The sequence below is a fragment of the Diadema antillarum genome, unplaced genomic scaffold (assembly GCF_040938485.1).
Source record: "Diadema antillarum isolate AM-2024a unplaced genomic scaffold, OU_Dant_1.0 seq00001670_RagTag, whole genome shotgun sequence".
Classification (NCBI taxonomy): domain Eukaryota; kingdom Metazoa; phylum Echinodermata; class Echinoidea; order Diadematoida; family Diadematidae; genus Diadema; species Diadema antillarum.
In genome coordinates, this window is record NW_027272367.1 from 18,135 (window position 1) to 30,923 (window position 12,789).

The 12,789-nt window shown below is 37.9% G+C and overlaps 1 protein-coding gene across 1 annotated transcript; it reads right to left on the reverse strand.

Moving 5' to 3' along the window:
• Positions 1-5,174: 5,174 nt before the first annotated feature.
• LOC139711558 (uncharacterized) lies at positions 5,175-10,538 on the reverse strand. The gene is made up of 6 exons (XM_071623434.1): positions 9,686-10,538; positions 8,267-8,402; positions 7,630-7,794; positions 6,939-7,087; positions 6,151-6,242; positions 5,175-5,393 (listed from the first exon to the last, which is right to left on the reverse strand). Exons 1-6 carry the CDS (start codon positions 10,536-10,538, stop codon positions 5,175-5,177), a joined length of 1,614 nt encoding a protein of 537 aa, XP_071479535.1.
• Between the last annotated feature and the right edge of the window lie 2,251 nt (positions 10,539-12,789).

The window sequence follows — 12,789 nt, forward strand, 5'->3', positions numbered from 1 at the left end:
TACCAAAGAAGCAGTGATGAGTTCATTAACTCTTTGTATGCTATATAAATGACCTGTCAATAGTTTTGTGTGAAAAATACGTGCACAGATCACTCATTCGCACAAAAGGGGTTTAACGGGGTATCTGACTGAGCAGCGAATATTTGCGAACGCAGCAAATCTTAAGAAATCTCACGTTTCATCCGGGTTCGTAAACACTGGCAATCAAATTAACAGTTTTTATTGTCGGAGTAATTTTTCTTTGAATGAAAGAAAGTTATTATTGAGGGGGGTGATAGGTTTCCTTGTCACAGAGAAATTTTGAACAAGTTCTAAATTTCTTGGCGACTAGTTGCCACAATGAATAGTGTTTGCAAATTGGATTACAGTGAGACACCCCCTTAAACATTGTTGTTAACGGAACAATAAAGTAACTAGAAGCACAAGTAAGGGCTAATCTATTTATAATCATAAGGTTTGATAGAATTGCTGATAAGTACAAAGTCTAGAAGTATGTGGATGTTTGTTAGATCAGTCAGCCTCCTGATTGGCCAGCTATGGCAATACATGTATGTGTGTTTGTGTGTCTGTGTCTGTATGTGTGTGCATGGTTTCTGATTGGTCTATTCTCTGTGCGGCAGTTATCTGTTATGGCACGTCGTATTTCTTGCTTAAGGTAGGACCTATGTGTAATGTGATAATTAAGTGGACATGCAACCTTTTGTCACTTTTGGTGCTAATAGGTCATACTGTGTAAAGTAGCATAGCAAGAGAGGTGACGTGAATTTGAGAACTCAGGATAGGACTAGGTGGACGACTTCACAAATTAGAACTGAAATCCCTGCAAGTAGATTTTCTTGAGGCTTCATTTCCTTACTATGATAGCAGTGATGCAAGGTAAAAAAGTGGAAATAATTGAGTGGGCAACTATTGCACAACAGGATTTAGCCGTCTTTTGTTGGTAGAGATGTTGCCATACCTTTGGTATAATGCCACATTACGTTACATGGCTCATCACCTCATGCTGTGAATGTGAGAGTTATGCATTACTAGGTTTTGTGACACAGACTATTGTCAGCTCCTAAGAGAGTGTCAACTGGTGGGGAAAAAAAAATGATATGTATTGTGTGATGGGATACAGCCTGGTCCTCGGTTAAGACAAAACTGTTATGTTCACGGTGATGGTGGGGGTGGGTGGGGGGGGGGGGGGGGGGGGGGGGGGTGCTCAATGCCTATTAGTACAGGGGAAACTCGGTATAACGAACACTGCTATAACGAGATATCGGTTATTACGAGGAAATTTTCCCGGTCCCAAATTTCCTTCCACACAAGTCTATGTAAAATGCTACTCTTATAGCGAGATCGGCTATAACGAAATAACTGCTATAACGAGATACATTTTGTGATTTCCAAACAAAGAAAAACATAGCCTATCAAACCTGATATAGCGAGGTAAAGCAAAATGTCTTCGGGTAAAGCTTTACTTCGCCTGTGCTATCATGTTCCCAGATTGTAAAGCTCGATGCGCCAAAAACTGTCTTGTACACACATATTTTCTTCAGTTCACTCTACAGCTAGCACCGCATGTTGTACGTGTATGTGTGTGTGTGGGCGCACTGATACATGCAGAAAATGTGGTTGGACGGCCGTATACATGACATCATCATGACGTTTAGCAAGTGTGAGGCAATCTGATGCTGTGATTGGCTTTCTACGTAGGGAATTCCCCATCTTCACACACACGCAGTCATAATGTACATACAAAATGTGTCACACACACACACACACACACAGCATTGTGCAGACCATATTCAAGCTTTCCACACACAACACACACCCATACCGTAACCACACACCAATCCACAGACGATCTTCACACAATCGCAAGCAGTTTAGACTTACAAATTCAAACATCTACAATTGTTAAGAAAAAGATTCTTGATATCGGATTTCATTGGCGAAAAAACATCTTCTTACCCATAAAGGTGAGTAATTACCTCACACACATTACCAAGTTATCAGTATTGATTGAAAGATGATGGGTAGTCCCACATGTGCAAATTAATGTCTTTATGTTATGCTTTCTTTTATGCCTACTGATATAACGAGATATCGGCTATAACGAGGAAAACGACTCGGTCCCGACCATCTCGTTATATCGAGTTTCCACTGTAATACATGTACCTTGGCATTCTCTGTTAAGTCCCGGAGCCCGTTTCATAATGATTGATCTTCGATTGATGCCATCGAAAAAAAAGTTACACTCAATAAACTTTTGCTTTAAATATGTTTATGAAACAGACTTATGAGCAGTATCAATTTAAGGCTGGATAAATTCAGCCTAAGATCAATCGTAACCCTTTATGAAACGGGATCCAGGTCTAAAATCTCTCAGACTTGATTATTTGCAGATCAAGAGGTGAGTTGGTAACAAAAATCATTCGTGTGCTATAAACTTCACTTTGTGCTTCATCAATGAAAGCAATAGATAGTTGATAACACAACTCAGAATGCACATAAGATTGCTATTAAAGTTAGTCCGCCCCGGTGAAGAAATTTACATTGTGCTTAATTACTGTAGATGCTTGAAAAGTATGTGTCATGAACTTGAAGTGTAGTGAAGCTCATGCACACGTTGAAGAGATGAAACTTATTTGTCCAGCTCTTTGGTTTATTCCTGCATATTGCAAGGAAAGGGTCAAGTTTTGTAGTAATAAATGGATTTTATAGAATACATCAGCTTTAGTGTTCATCTTTTCTGAAGTGATGTGTTCCATAGTTCTAATGATAAGTTATTGATGATACATTTTGCACGTCCATGTCAAGATTAAGAATATTGTGTATGTGTGTGTGTGCAGAGGCGGATCCAGGGAGGACCGCAACCGGCGCACGCCCCTCCTTTATTTTTCGTCGAAACAAAAGAAATAAAAAGAAAAAAAATGGGGGGAGGGGTGCGTGCGCCCCCCTTTAATTTTGTAAACGCGCCCCCTCTTTACGGAATTCCTGGATCCGCCCCTGTGTGTGTGTGCTATCATATGCACCAATAACGCGTTGTATGTAATATATTATATGATATAAACTTAGCAACTATCTACCTTTCCTCAGTCATGTCAATGCTTTGACCCAAAGTGCATCACGTGGCCACCTTTATCATTCACTTTTAGCGCTGATGAGAACTCAACGGAACTGATAAACGCTAACTCCTATTTTTTTCTTTTGTTCATTGCTGGCCATGGCATGTTCACTGATCTCAGATCTCTCGGGTAAGTTCTTCACCTCTAAAATGTGAGTATCGACTAGGCTTGACACTGCTGATTTTCCTTCTTGATATAAAAGATGAGATGAGTGAGATAAAAGAAAAGGAATTGTCTCACAAAATGGGAGTCTTCCGAACTACCTGTTAGAGCGATGAATCAGTAAGTATGTCAGTATGTGATCACAAAAGCCTATGTATCTATGTATACAAAGTGGATGAGTGATGTGACTTGCTTTCATTTCAAGACTTTGTCATGTAGCACTGTTTGATAAATCCTTTCAAGGAGGACTTGATGAAGATAACAAGCATGATATTATAAAATCTTTTAGCACCACACTAAATATGTTTAAAAAGACGAGAAGAATTGCTCAGTTTCATTGACACAAGATAAACCTGTTTTAAGTGGTCAGTCGCCAAGAATGGCTATCAGTCCAACAGATACGTATGTATTGACATTATTTTACTTGACACAGATTGCTTTAAACTTGCAGATACTAGTGTGTATGAATCAGTCTATTATCACTTTTGAAATCAGTTTTAATGGCTAGTCATTGCAGTAATCTAAATGAGTAAACCATGTAGTCTGTGATCATGCAATCATCCAATAGGAAACGTAACCAATCATGTCATTACTAATATTCAGATCTAAAGAATTTTGGTGAAACGTAACCTTTATACCACAGCGCTTACATAACTTTTGATTTTATACGTTTCGATATATACCATAAAGGGAACATTCCGGAGATTATTGCACGAAAGAAGAAACACTGGAAATCATTATGAAATATTTTGAAGCTTACTGACACTTTCAAGAACGCTATGCTTTACATTAAAGTACACGTGCTACCTCATTGGCTATACGACAGTAATATGATTACATAACTCGCCAAACGATTAAGAAATTAAACAGATTTCATGATAAACAGCATATAATCAAGGGAATAGAGAACCGTCGTAAACACTGGAGTAGAAAATGAACGCTTGGATTGGGTGACGGTTATGTACAAGCCGCTAATCTAAAGTATAGTATGATTAGTGTGGGCAAACCACAAAACGAGGTCGTGAAATCAAAATCTATTTTTTAAAGAAAATATTTGTCTCCAGGTACTACAATATGGTATATATAAGACATCCTGATATCAGTTACTTCTACATTTCTTTGATAGAGAATGGCATGACAGAGGCTCAGAACACAAGAAGAGACCCAGTGCACCTTCCCACGTATTCTTTCAGACTATTACCTGAGAATAACAACAAAATGTCACCTCTAAATCTGGCGTTAACAACTGTGAAAGAACTCTCACTAATGTATCTATTGAGAGCATTTTATGGCTTTATAGAAGAAGATTATAATCATTAAAGATTCTCGAAGAATGTGTGAGCCGAGATTTTGTAAATGATCACGTACTTTACATGATGTCTTCTAGAAATGTAAAGATATGCAAACCATCTAAACAGTATAGCATATATTTCTTTGCACAGAAAAAAAAAACATCATGGAAAATGATAACTATTTCTTATAATCAGTTTAATCATACTAGAGTATGGTCTTCTTTGTCCTGGGATCAGTTGTCATTGTTCTACCAGTATGCTATCACTATTACCCTAGCAAAATCTAGACTCCGACTAAATACATAAACATTTGTTCTAATGATTAAGTGAAATGCAATAATGATAATAATAATAACAACAACAACAATAATAATAATAATAATAATAATAATAATAATAATAACCATAATTATTATTGTTATTATTGTTATTATTATTATTATTATAATTATCATAATTATTTCTTAATTATTATTATTATTGTAACTTACACACGAATGCTTTTCATGTTGTTTTCTAATAATGATCGACATAAACTGATGGAAAATGATATCAATACTGGTGTGAGGATCCGTTCAACCCAGATCCCATTAAGTTTGGGGCGGGGTTACACCACGCCCTTCAGTAAAGCGTCCACCATGGCATAGGTGCGCAATTTGCGGGGAACCTTGTACTGGTTGGCACTTGCTCCTGTGTTTTCCACCAGATAGTTCTTGAGATCGTCAAAGGTTCCTGGTCGAAGAACGAGGACTCTTGGATGTGAGATGGACACTTCGCGACGGAGTCGTTCGTAATCACTGTTGCGCAAGCGCAACTCTTCGTCGATCTGGTTAGGACGAAATTGGAAAAAAAAAAACCACATTATTTCAGTTTTTACTCATGATGTAATCTGGGCAGCTGCTGGGACAATCGATTTTTTTTTCTTTCATATCCCCGAGGAAGAAAGCGCATTTATTACAAATACATGACTGAAAAGCCAAAATGTTGTGATTATATGAAAGTGAGCTGATCAAAAGACGAGAAAAGGAAAGCGTACAGGGAGGGATGGGTGACAGCTAGTTAGCCACCACTGTGATGCAACTTGCAGCCTAGGCTTTTTTCAGTTTCATTTCGAACGGAAATGAAAATTGCACGACATTGAAGAACAATCGTTTCAAAAGAAGCCGATGTTTAAACAACCAATTTTCTGTACTGAACACAAGTCCCTTTACCTCTTTCGTACCTGTCATCTATGATATAAGTAGTGATCAGAGCATGCATGATAAAATACGCATGCTTCTTTTCACATGGATGATTAAGAATAGAATTGAGAAACAAAAAACTAACGAGCAAACAAGGTCCGGCTACCAATCAACTCACAGATTCTCTAGACTTTCGTTAATTCTCAAAGGGCATCATATTTTTTTATATCAATAAGCTCGGGAATTCTGAAATAATTTCAGTTTTACTTTTCACTTATCCAAACTACGTCCTATTTTAGGCTGATTCATCATTGAAAAAAAAAGATCCAGTTAAACAATTATGGTGCATTTAACTCTAAAGGATGGATGCATGACTATTGGCCTCGATTTAATGGAACATACCACTCGCTTCTCTGCATCCGATAGGGGTTTGTCTAATGCCAGCAGCTCTATGAAGAAGAGGTAGTAAGGAGCTAACTCGTCCGGTTCAGCCACTGTTCATAAAAAAACATGAATATGAAAAAGTGGTAAAAACAATCTTGATTAAACAGAAAGAAAAAAATTAAAGACATAAAATGAGGTGAACATTACGCTATCTATAGGCAAATAGGCATAACATAGGCATAGATAGGCATTGGCATAACAACATAACCATGGGTTATGTTGTTATGTTTTAAAGAAAGAAGAAAGAGAAAAAATGGGGCCCTATATACAAATACTTTGCCCCAGACAATATTGACATAAAACAAACATAATAAATCTTAAAAGTATCAAACAAGAATATTAGATATACCATAATGGGTTATAAAGAAGAACCCTTGAACTGTTGAACTGTTGAACTGTTGAACTGTTGAACTGTTGAACTGTTGAACTGTTGAACTGTTGAACTGTTGAACTGTTGAACTGTTGAACTGTTGAAAGGTATGACACGCTATCGGTTTATAATATAGACCACTTCATTACAATATAAAAAATTGCACATTGTATTGTTTAGAATGCTTCGTTGATCTAATTCAATTGTAGTATTTTCTTTCATTGCATAGTTTTCTGTCTTTCTGCATGGGAATTAAAATTGAGCTTTACATTGAAATTGAATTACATAATTAGTTTTATTTTTTGTTTTATTTTCCAATCTGAACGACCAGCAGTCGAAGTGAACGATAAACATTATAAGGGAAAAATCTCCATACCTGGGCAGTTCTGAGAAAGAATCGTACTTTCAGCCACGGCGAATTCCAGCATGCATCTTCCAGGCCAGCGATTGACTGCTGCTCGTACACTCTCCAATACCACGGTTTGGTCCAGCTTCTCAAAACGGAGGTTCAGCATTTGACCAGTCCTACAAAATACAACAAACTTTCCAAGATTTCTGCAAACCAGTCTTTGAGACTTGCTTTGATAAGTTCTAACATGCACACACATATATATATACGCGTGAACTTGTTTCATTACTTCTGTCTAAAGCTCTTCCTTTCAGGACATCGATCACTCTTCATAGTAGGATAGAATCACCAAGTATGTATATATGTATGACATATATATATGTATCATGATATATATATATATATATATATATATATATATATATATACATGTTTATATATATATATATATATATATATATATATATATATATATAATGTTCATCTTGGAGTTTTCCACGTGTTGGTCTTCGAATGTTATAATTGTAAGAAGAATGAGTCTCAAATACGCCATCTGTTGATCCAACAAGAAGGTTTAATTCACAAAATTTTCAATATATATAATCAAACTTTTCTTATGTGATTCCGAAGGGATAGCCAGTCACACTGTCATATTAATGGGTACAGACCAGGGGGTGCAGAAAGAAGGGGAAAACACACACATAAAGAAAAAACATACCTGTACAGGAATTCGATGACAGGAGTATTATTGAAGAAATCCTCGATTCGCACCACATCTCCCAACCGATACCGATACAGTCCAAAGCCTTGAGTGACGACTATTTCGTAATTCTTTCCGTTCTCAACCTCGTTCAAGAAGAAGGTTCGTGGTTTATCCAGGTTCCTGTAGACAACAGAAGGTTTCCATTATGTTGGACCAGCGGTTGTCTGGAAGGCCTTTCTGTAGCGGTGCTCACACTTTGATCTCATTCAAGCAGGTAAAAATACCTAGTAGGTCCCTGATCAGTGGCGGATCCAGGGAGGAGCGCACCGCCCCCCCCCCTATTTTTTGTTAAAACAAAAGGAAGAAAAAAGAAAAAAGGGGAAGGGGTGCGTGCGCCCCCTTTAATTTTGCAAAGGCGCCCCTTCTTTACTGAAATCCTGTATCCGCCCCTGTTCATTGAATAATCAACACCATATACTTATTTCAACTTAAAAAACAATGCCAATGATGACACGTAGGCCTATACATAACTCTGTTTTGCATAGATAAAACCAAGTCTCCTGCATTCCGGAATTGATTATACCTCAGAGCGTCATTTCATTTTCCCTTTTACGTAGTGTTGATGATCCTAAAATAAACTCTTGAAACTCACATATCTTTCTCTCTGATGAATTCAAACAAAATCTTGTCCACGAAAGGCAGGTAGCCACTCTTGACGAACTTGGGCCCTGGGCTAACGCACATCCAGGCCTCTGAACACCCGTAGTTCAGCGTAACCAAAGGAAGACCTGTTGACCAAAAAGTAGGTTATTATTCGCAATAATCATTAGTCGATTTCTGTTAATCTAATCGTTTAAAACTAGAGCTGTATAGACTGAATGTAGTGAAGGTTGCTAATTCGTTTCTTTGTGAATGCAAACCTTTTATTGCAAAAGTTTACTGTCATTAAACTTTTTTTCTTTTCTTTTTTACTACGCCTATTAGCAACAGATGGCATACCGGTAGTGGTCTTACGCCAGGACAGTAGTTGTGTATTGGTTTAAAATGTTAATTGCATCAATGGTTATTCTTGACCGTTCGGGGCGTCTTTAAGTCGAGTCAACATTAAAATTTTATTTTCGCTCAAAACAAATGGTGGTTTTAAGGTGTAAACCTTAAATCATTCGCTTTGATAACTCAAAGGAGTATGAAGGGTAAAGTGAAATTAAAAATAGAAGATCATCTCTCTAAATATTACGAAAAAAATCCTTTGACTAACTTCAGGCAACATTGTTGCAGCCAGTGATATCATAGATATCTAGATGTCTGAACCGTTTCTCTCCCAAGTCCGGTTTGTTTTAGTGACTTAACCCTGTCAAATGTTTGCATTCGAAAAAAAATACAGAGCTACAACCCTTAGTAACAATCGATTAAAAAAAAAACACAAAAAAACTAATACACACGACTGTTCGTGCATGTCTTTTTTTTGCCCTCCCGAACGAAGACTAGAGTTAAGTTATAGCTATTGCACTGTGAGATTCATGTATGGTGTGGACCTCTTTGGAAATCATATTTTCCAGCTGAAAGGGTGATTATGAATATGAGCAGAAAATGAATGAATAAAACACAAAAACTTACAAATTTATCTTCTTTTTTAGGTGGAATTGTTTTGCTATTTCACATGAATGTTGATGTTAAATCTTGACACTAATTCTCACGCTGAGATATGTTTATGCAAAGCCCTGGAGCCATCTATATATTATGTTTGGACAAATCATCTACCTCGAAGGGGATTTGCCGAATGAATCATTAACTGAGCAGCAAACGACAAGCACGTGCTCAAGCCTATGCTGTAGGCCTTATTTCAACAGGGCTCGCGTTAGCGGTGTCCTGAGATTACTAAAAAAAAAAAATGATGTTTGGGCCACCAAACTCTAAACACTATGTTTTATTGGCCCGATATAGGGCTACTAAAATTCTAAATGGATTGCTATATTTCATTTTAGATCCGACCACTATATTCATTTTGAACCAACAACATTGCAGTGGCCCCAATAGGGCCATCGAAGAAAAAGTCATTGTCGAGCCCTGCCTTCAGCATACGTCTGATTAATCCGTGGCCAGCTTCCCGACGTGTCGATCCCATGGATCCCACGAATGCGTGGCCAGATTCTCTGGATAATCCGTCGAAAACCTTTTTCAAACTCTTTCTCAAGTTGAGCTGCTCTCTTCGGGTCGGCTCCGTGACGGGTGAGGTCTTCGGAGAGTTTTCGGCGTATCTCGGCTGGGAGCTTCAGTGCTGGGTTAAGAGTTCCATGCCTTATGTCATAGACGAGTTGTCTCCAGTTGGTCTCCAACATTTTCATGGCACTTTCCAAGTAGTGGATAAACCACATTACCATGGCTCCGATATCTGGATCAAGGAGGCCAAAAAGTAATTGCACATATAAGGCTTCGTATAAGGTAGTGATCTTGTATCCAGCAGGGGGCGTAGAGAAGCTGCTAAGGCCCAGGTCGTACCCCTCACTAATCGTGGCTGCTGTCTCAATATCTATCCCTGACCTTGTTTTCAAAATTTCTGGTGCAACATAAAAGTAGAGGCTCTTCCTAAGTGCACCAACTTGGTAAAGCTCATTGTACACGTAGTTCATAATGGCCACAACGTGCACCATGACGCCCATTCGTTTAATCTGCGGGATGTATTTGGATTTGCCTGTTGTTCCAGTTGTCCTGATGTATGACGTGGGCTGACCGTGAATGAGAATGTCTCTCTCACCGTCCATCATTCGATCAACGTAGCTGCGGAAGTGTTCATAGTTTGTGAGAGGATGTTGCCTGCGAAATTGTTCAAGTGAATTTATCTCCATGAGGCGGTGCTTGCGCCCATACTCGGTGGCTCCATTCCGCTTGATTATTTCCCGCAAGAGGCGCTCTTGATGATGCATTGGATTTTTGGCTAACTCCAGAAGCTTTTTCCTTTTTCGCTTTCCAAATTGCTTCACTAAAAAGCTGATGACAAAGTGTGATGTGATAGTCGTTAGACTTTGACGAGGTGTCGGTTGTTGGAAGAGAATCCAGATATAAAGAAACGCTGTCAGTAGAAGACACAGTCCAAGAGTACCTATATCGAAGGAGAGAATAACAGATATAAAACAAGTATATCCTATAGGGAGCGCAAGGGTTATGTTATTACAAATAGATATAGAGTTTTAAAACATGAAACAAATTTTCAACGTTAATGCAGTAAATATCATGTATATATTTCTTCCTCAATTTATTGTGTTTACATTACATTTCAATGCATGCAAAAATATGTATTTCATATTGTTAATGTGTTCTTCCTGCTTGCTTTGTTTTGTACACTGACACTTTTTGTTGAAAATGAAATGAAATTGAAAAGTGAAATATTCTTATATAAAAAAACCTTGACGCTTCGGTATTAACGAATTAGGAGACATTAAATCCAAGGATTTGAATATGAACAAAATACATGTATAATACATCTTAAGATATAGAGATATGGGTGCCCGTGGAGGAAGAATGTATCAGCGAAGACCGACATTTCGCGAAGTATGAGTAAATACTATAATTCCAATAATGAATGCTGATAGCTCTATGATTAATGTTTCGACACAACTTCAAGGCTTGCAAAATACTTAAACGACAAGTACCGGTATCAAATCAAAATATACCCGAGAGCTGAAGCTGTTAAAAGAAAAGATTTGACTTTGATTTTGATGTCAAAAAGCATTTCTCTCTGCAGGTACACAATCACCCGCTGAGTGGTCCACGTCTACATTACCATGTGAACAGCTAATTACCAGATATGAGACGAAGCCACAGCCTCGGTGAATCAGACAGAGCAATCCAGAAGAGCAGTCCGAATAGGAGAAATAAAGTGGTGCTCAGTACGCTCAAACGATTGTAAAGAGAATAGGACGCCATGATGTTGTGATGTCTTGTAATGTGACTACTTCAACCGAAAACTTTTACTCACGGACAACACAGGAAAGAATGCAGAGTCACTTGGAGTGAACAGAACTTTTAAACTTACTCTAAATCTAGAAGTACAGTTCACGTTTTACTTGGACTTTAAACCAAACATTTAGAGTCTAGATTGATCACAGTCAGAGGGGCACATCCTGGCCAAAGTCCATGATTATTTAAATTTCACGACACGATAAAGAACATTACATAATCTTTTGTTGAAACATAGCTATTCCGTGATTCCTGCTTAGATTGCACAGTTAACCACACACATCCACACACACACACACACAAACAGAGAGAGAGAGAGAGAGAGGGAGAGAGAGGGAGGGAGAGAGAGGGAGAGAGAGAGAAGAGTATATGTATTGAAAACACTTATGATATAATCGCCATAATCGTATTATAACTGCCTGCCCTCATCCCAGAGTGCGTTGACCCTTAGTGCATCACGTCGTGAATATTGCTCACCCTCTTCCAAATTTTCGAATAAAATCATCTACATACGTTAATTGCCATGACACAAATCAACTTGCTTTATCAGATAGCCCTGTTCTATACAAAATGATGTAAACTTGTATCTAATGAACTTAAGATCCTTAGGATCTACAAACTGAATTACTATGAACTGCCTGAAGGTATACCATCTTAACTAATGAAAAATCAGGAACTATACATAAATACAGTGCACAGTGATATGTCTCCTGTAACCTGAAGTAGACTACGTATAAATGTCTTGCAAAATATTTTCATGCATATTGTAACCCCACACTCTTTCTATATAGGCCTAATCGTCAAAATCAATTCTTTAACAACTGAATTGCTAAAATCTCCCGGATTTGTGAATGTCTAAACGTAATTTACACTTTCGGCACTCATGATGACAGCATAAATCAACATATAGATAAAATATTGCAGCAATGATTGACTCTCATCGATATGGTGATTGAACAGGTCCATTTTGGTCTCTTTTTTCAATACAGTGTATCCCGTTTTTCATGTTCTTTTTTGTCTTGCAGCTGCAGGTACCCACATTCTTTCTTATTCAGTGTTGTATCTAAGATATCATGGTCTTGCCGTGGCTCCTTTTTTTTTTCTTCATTTCTCCCTATGTGCCAGTTAGTCAATATTATTGTGCACAGTTTTTCACAAATACCTATGGACCGACAATTAATGTGGTACGCAGAGGGTTGATAACCAGGGCTCTGGTTT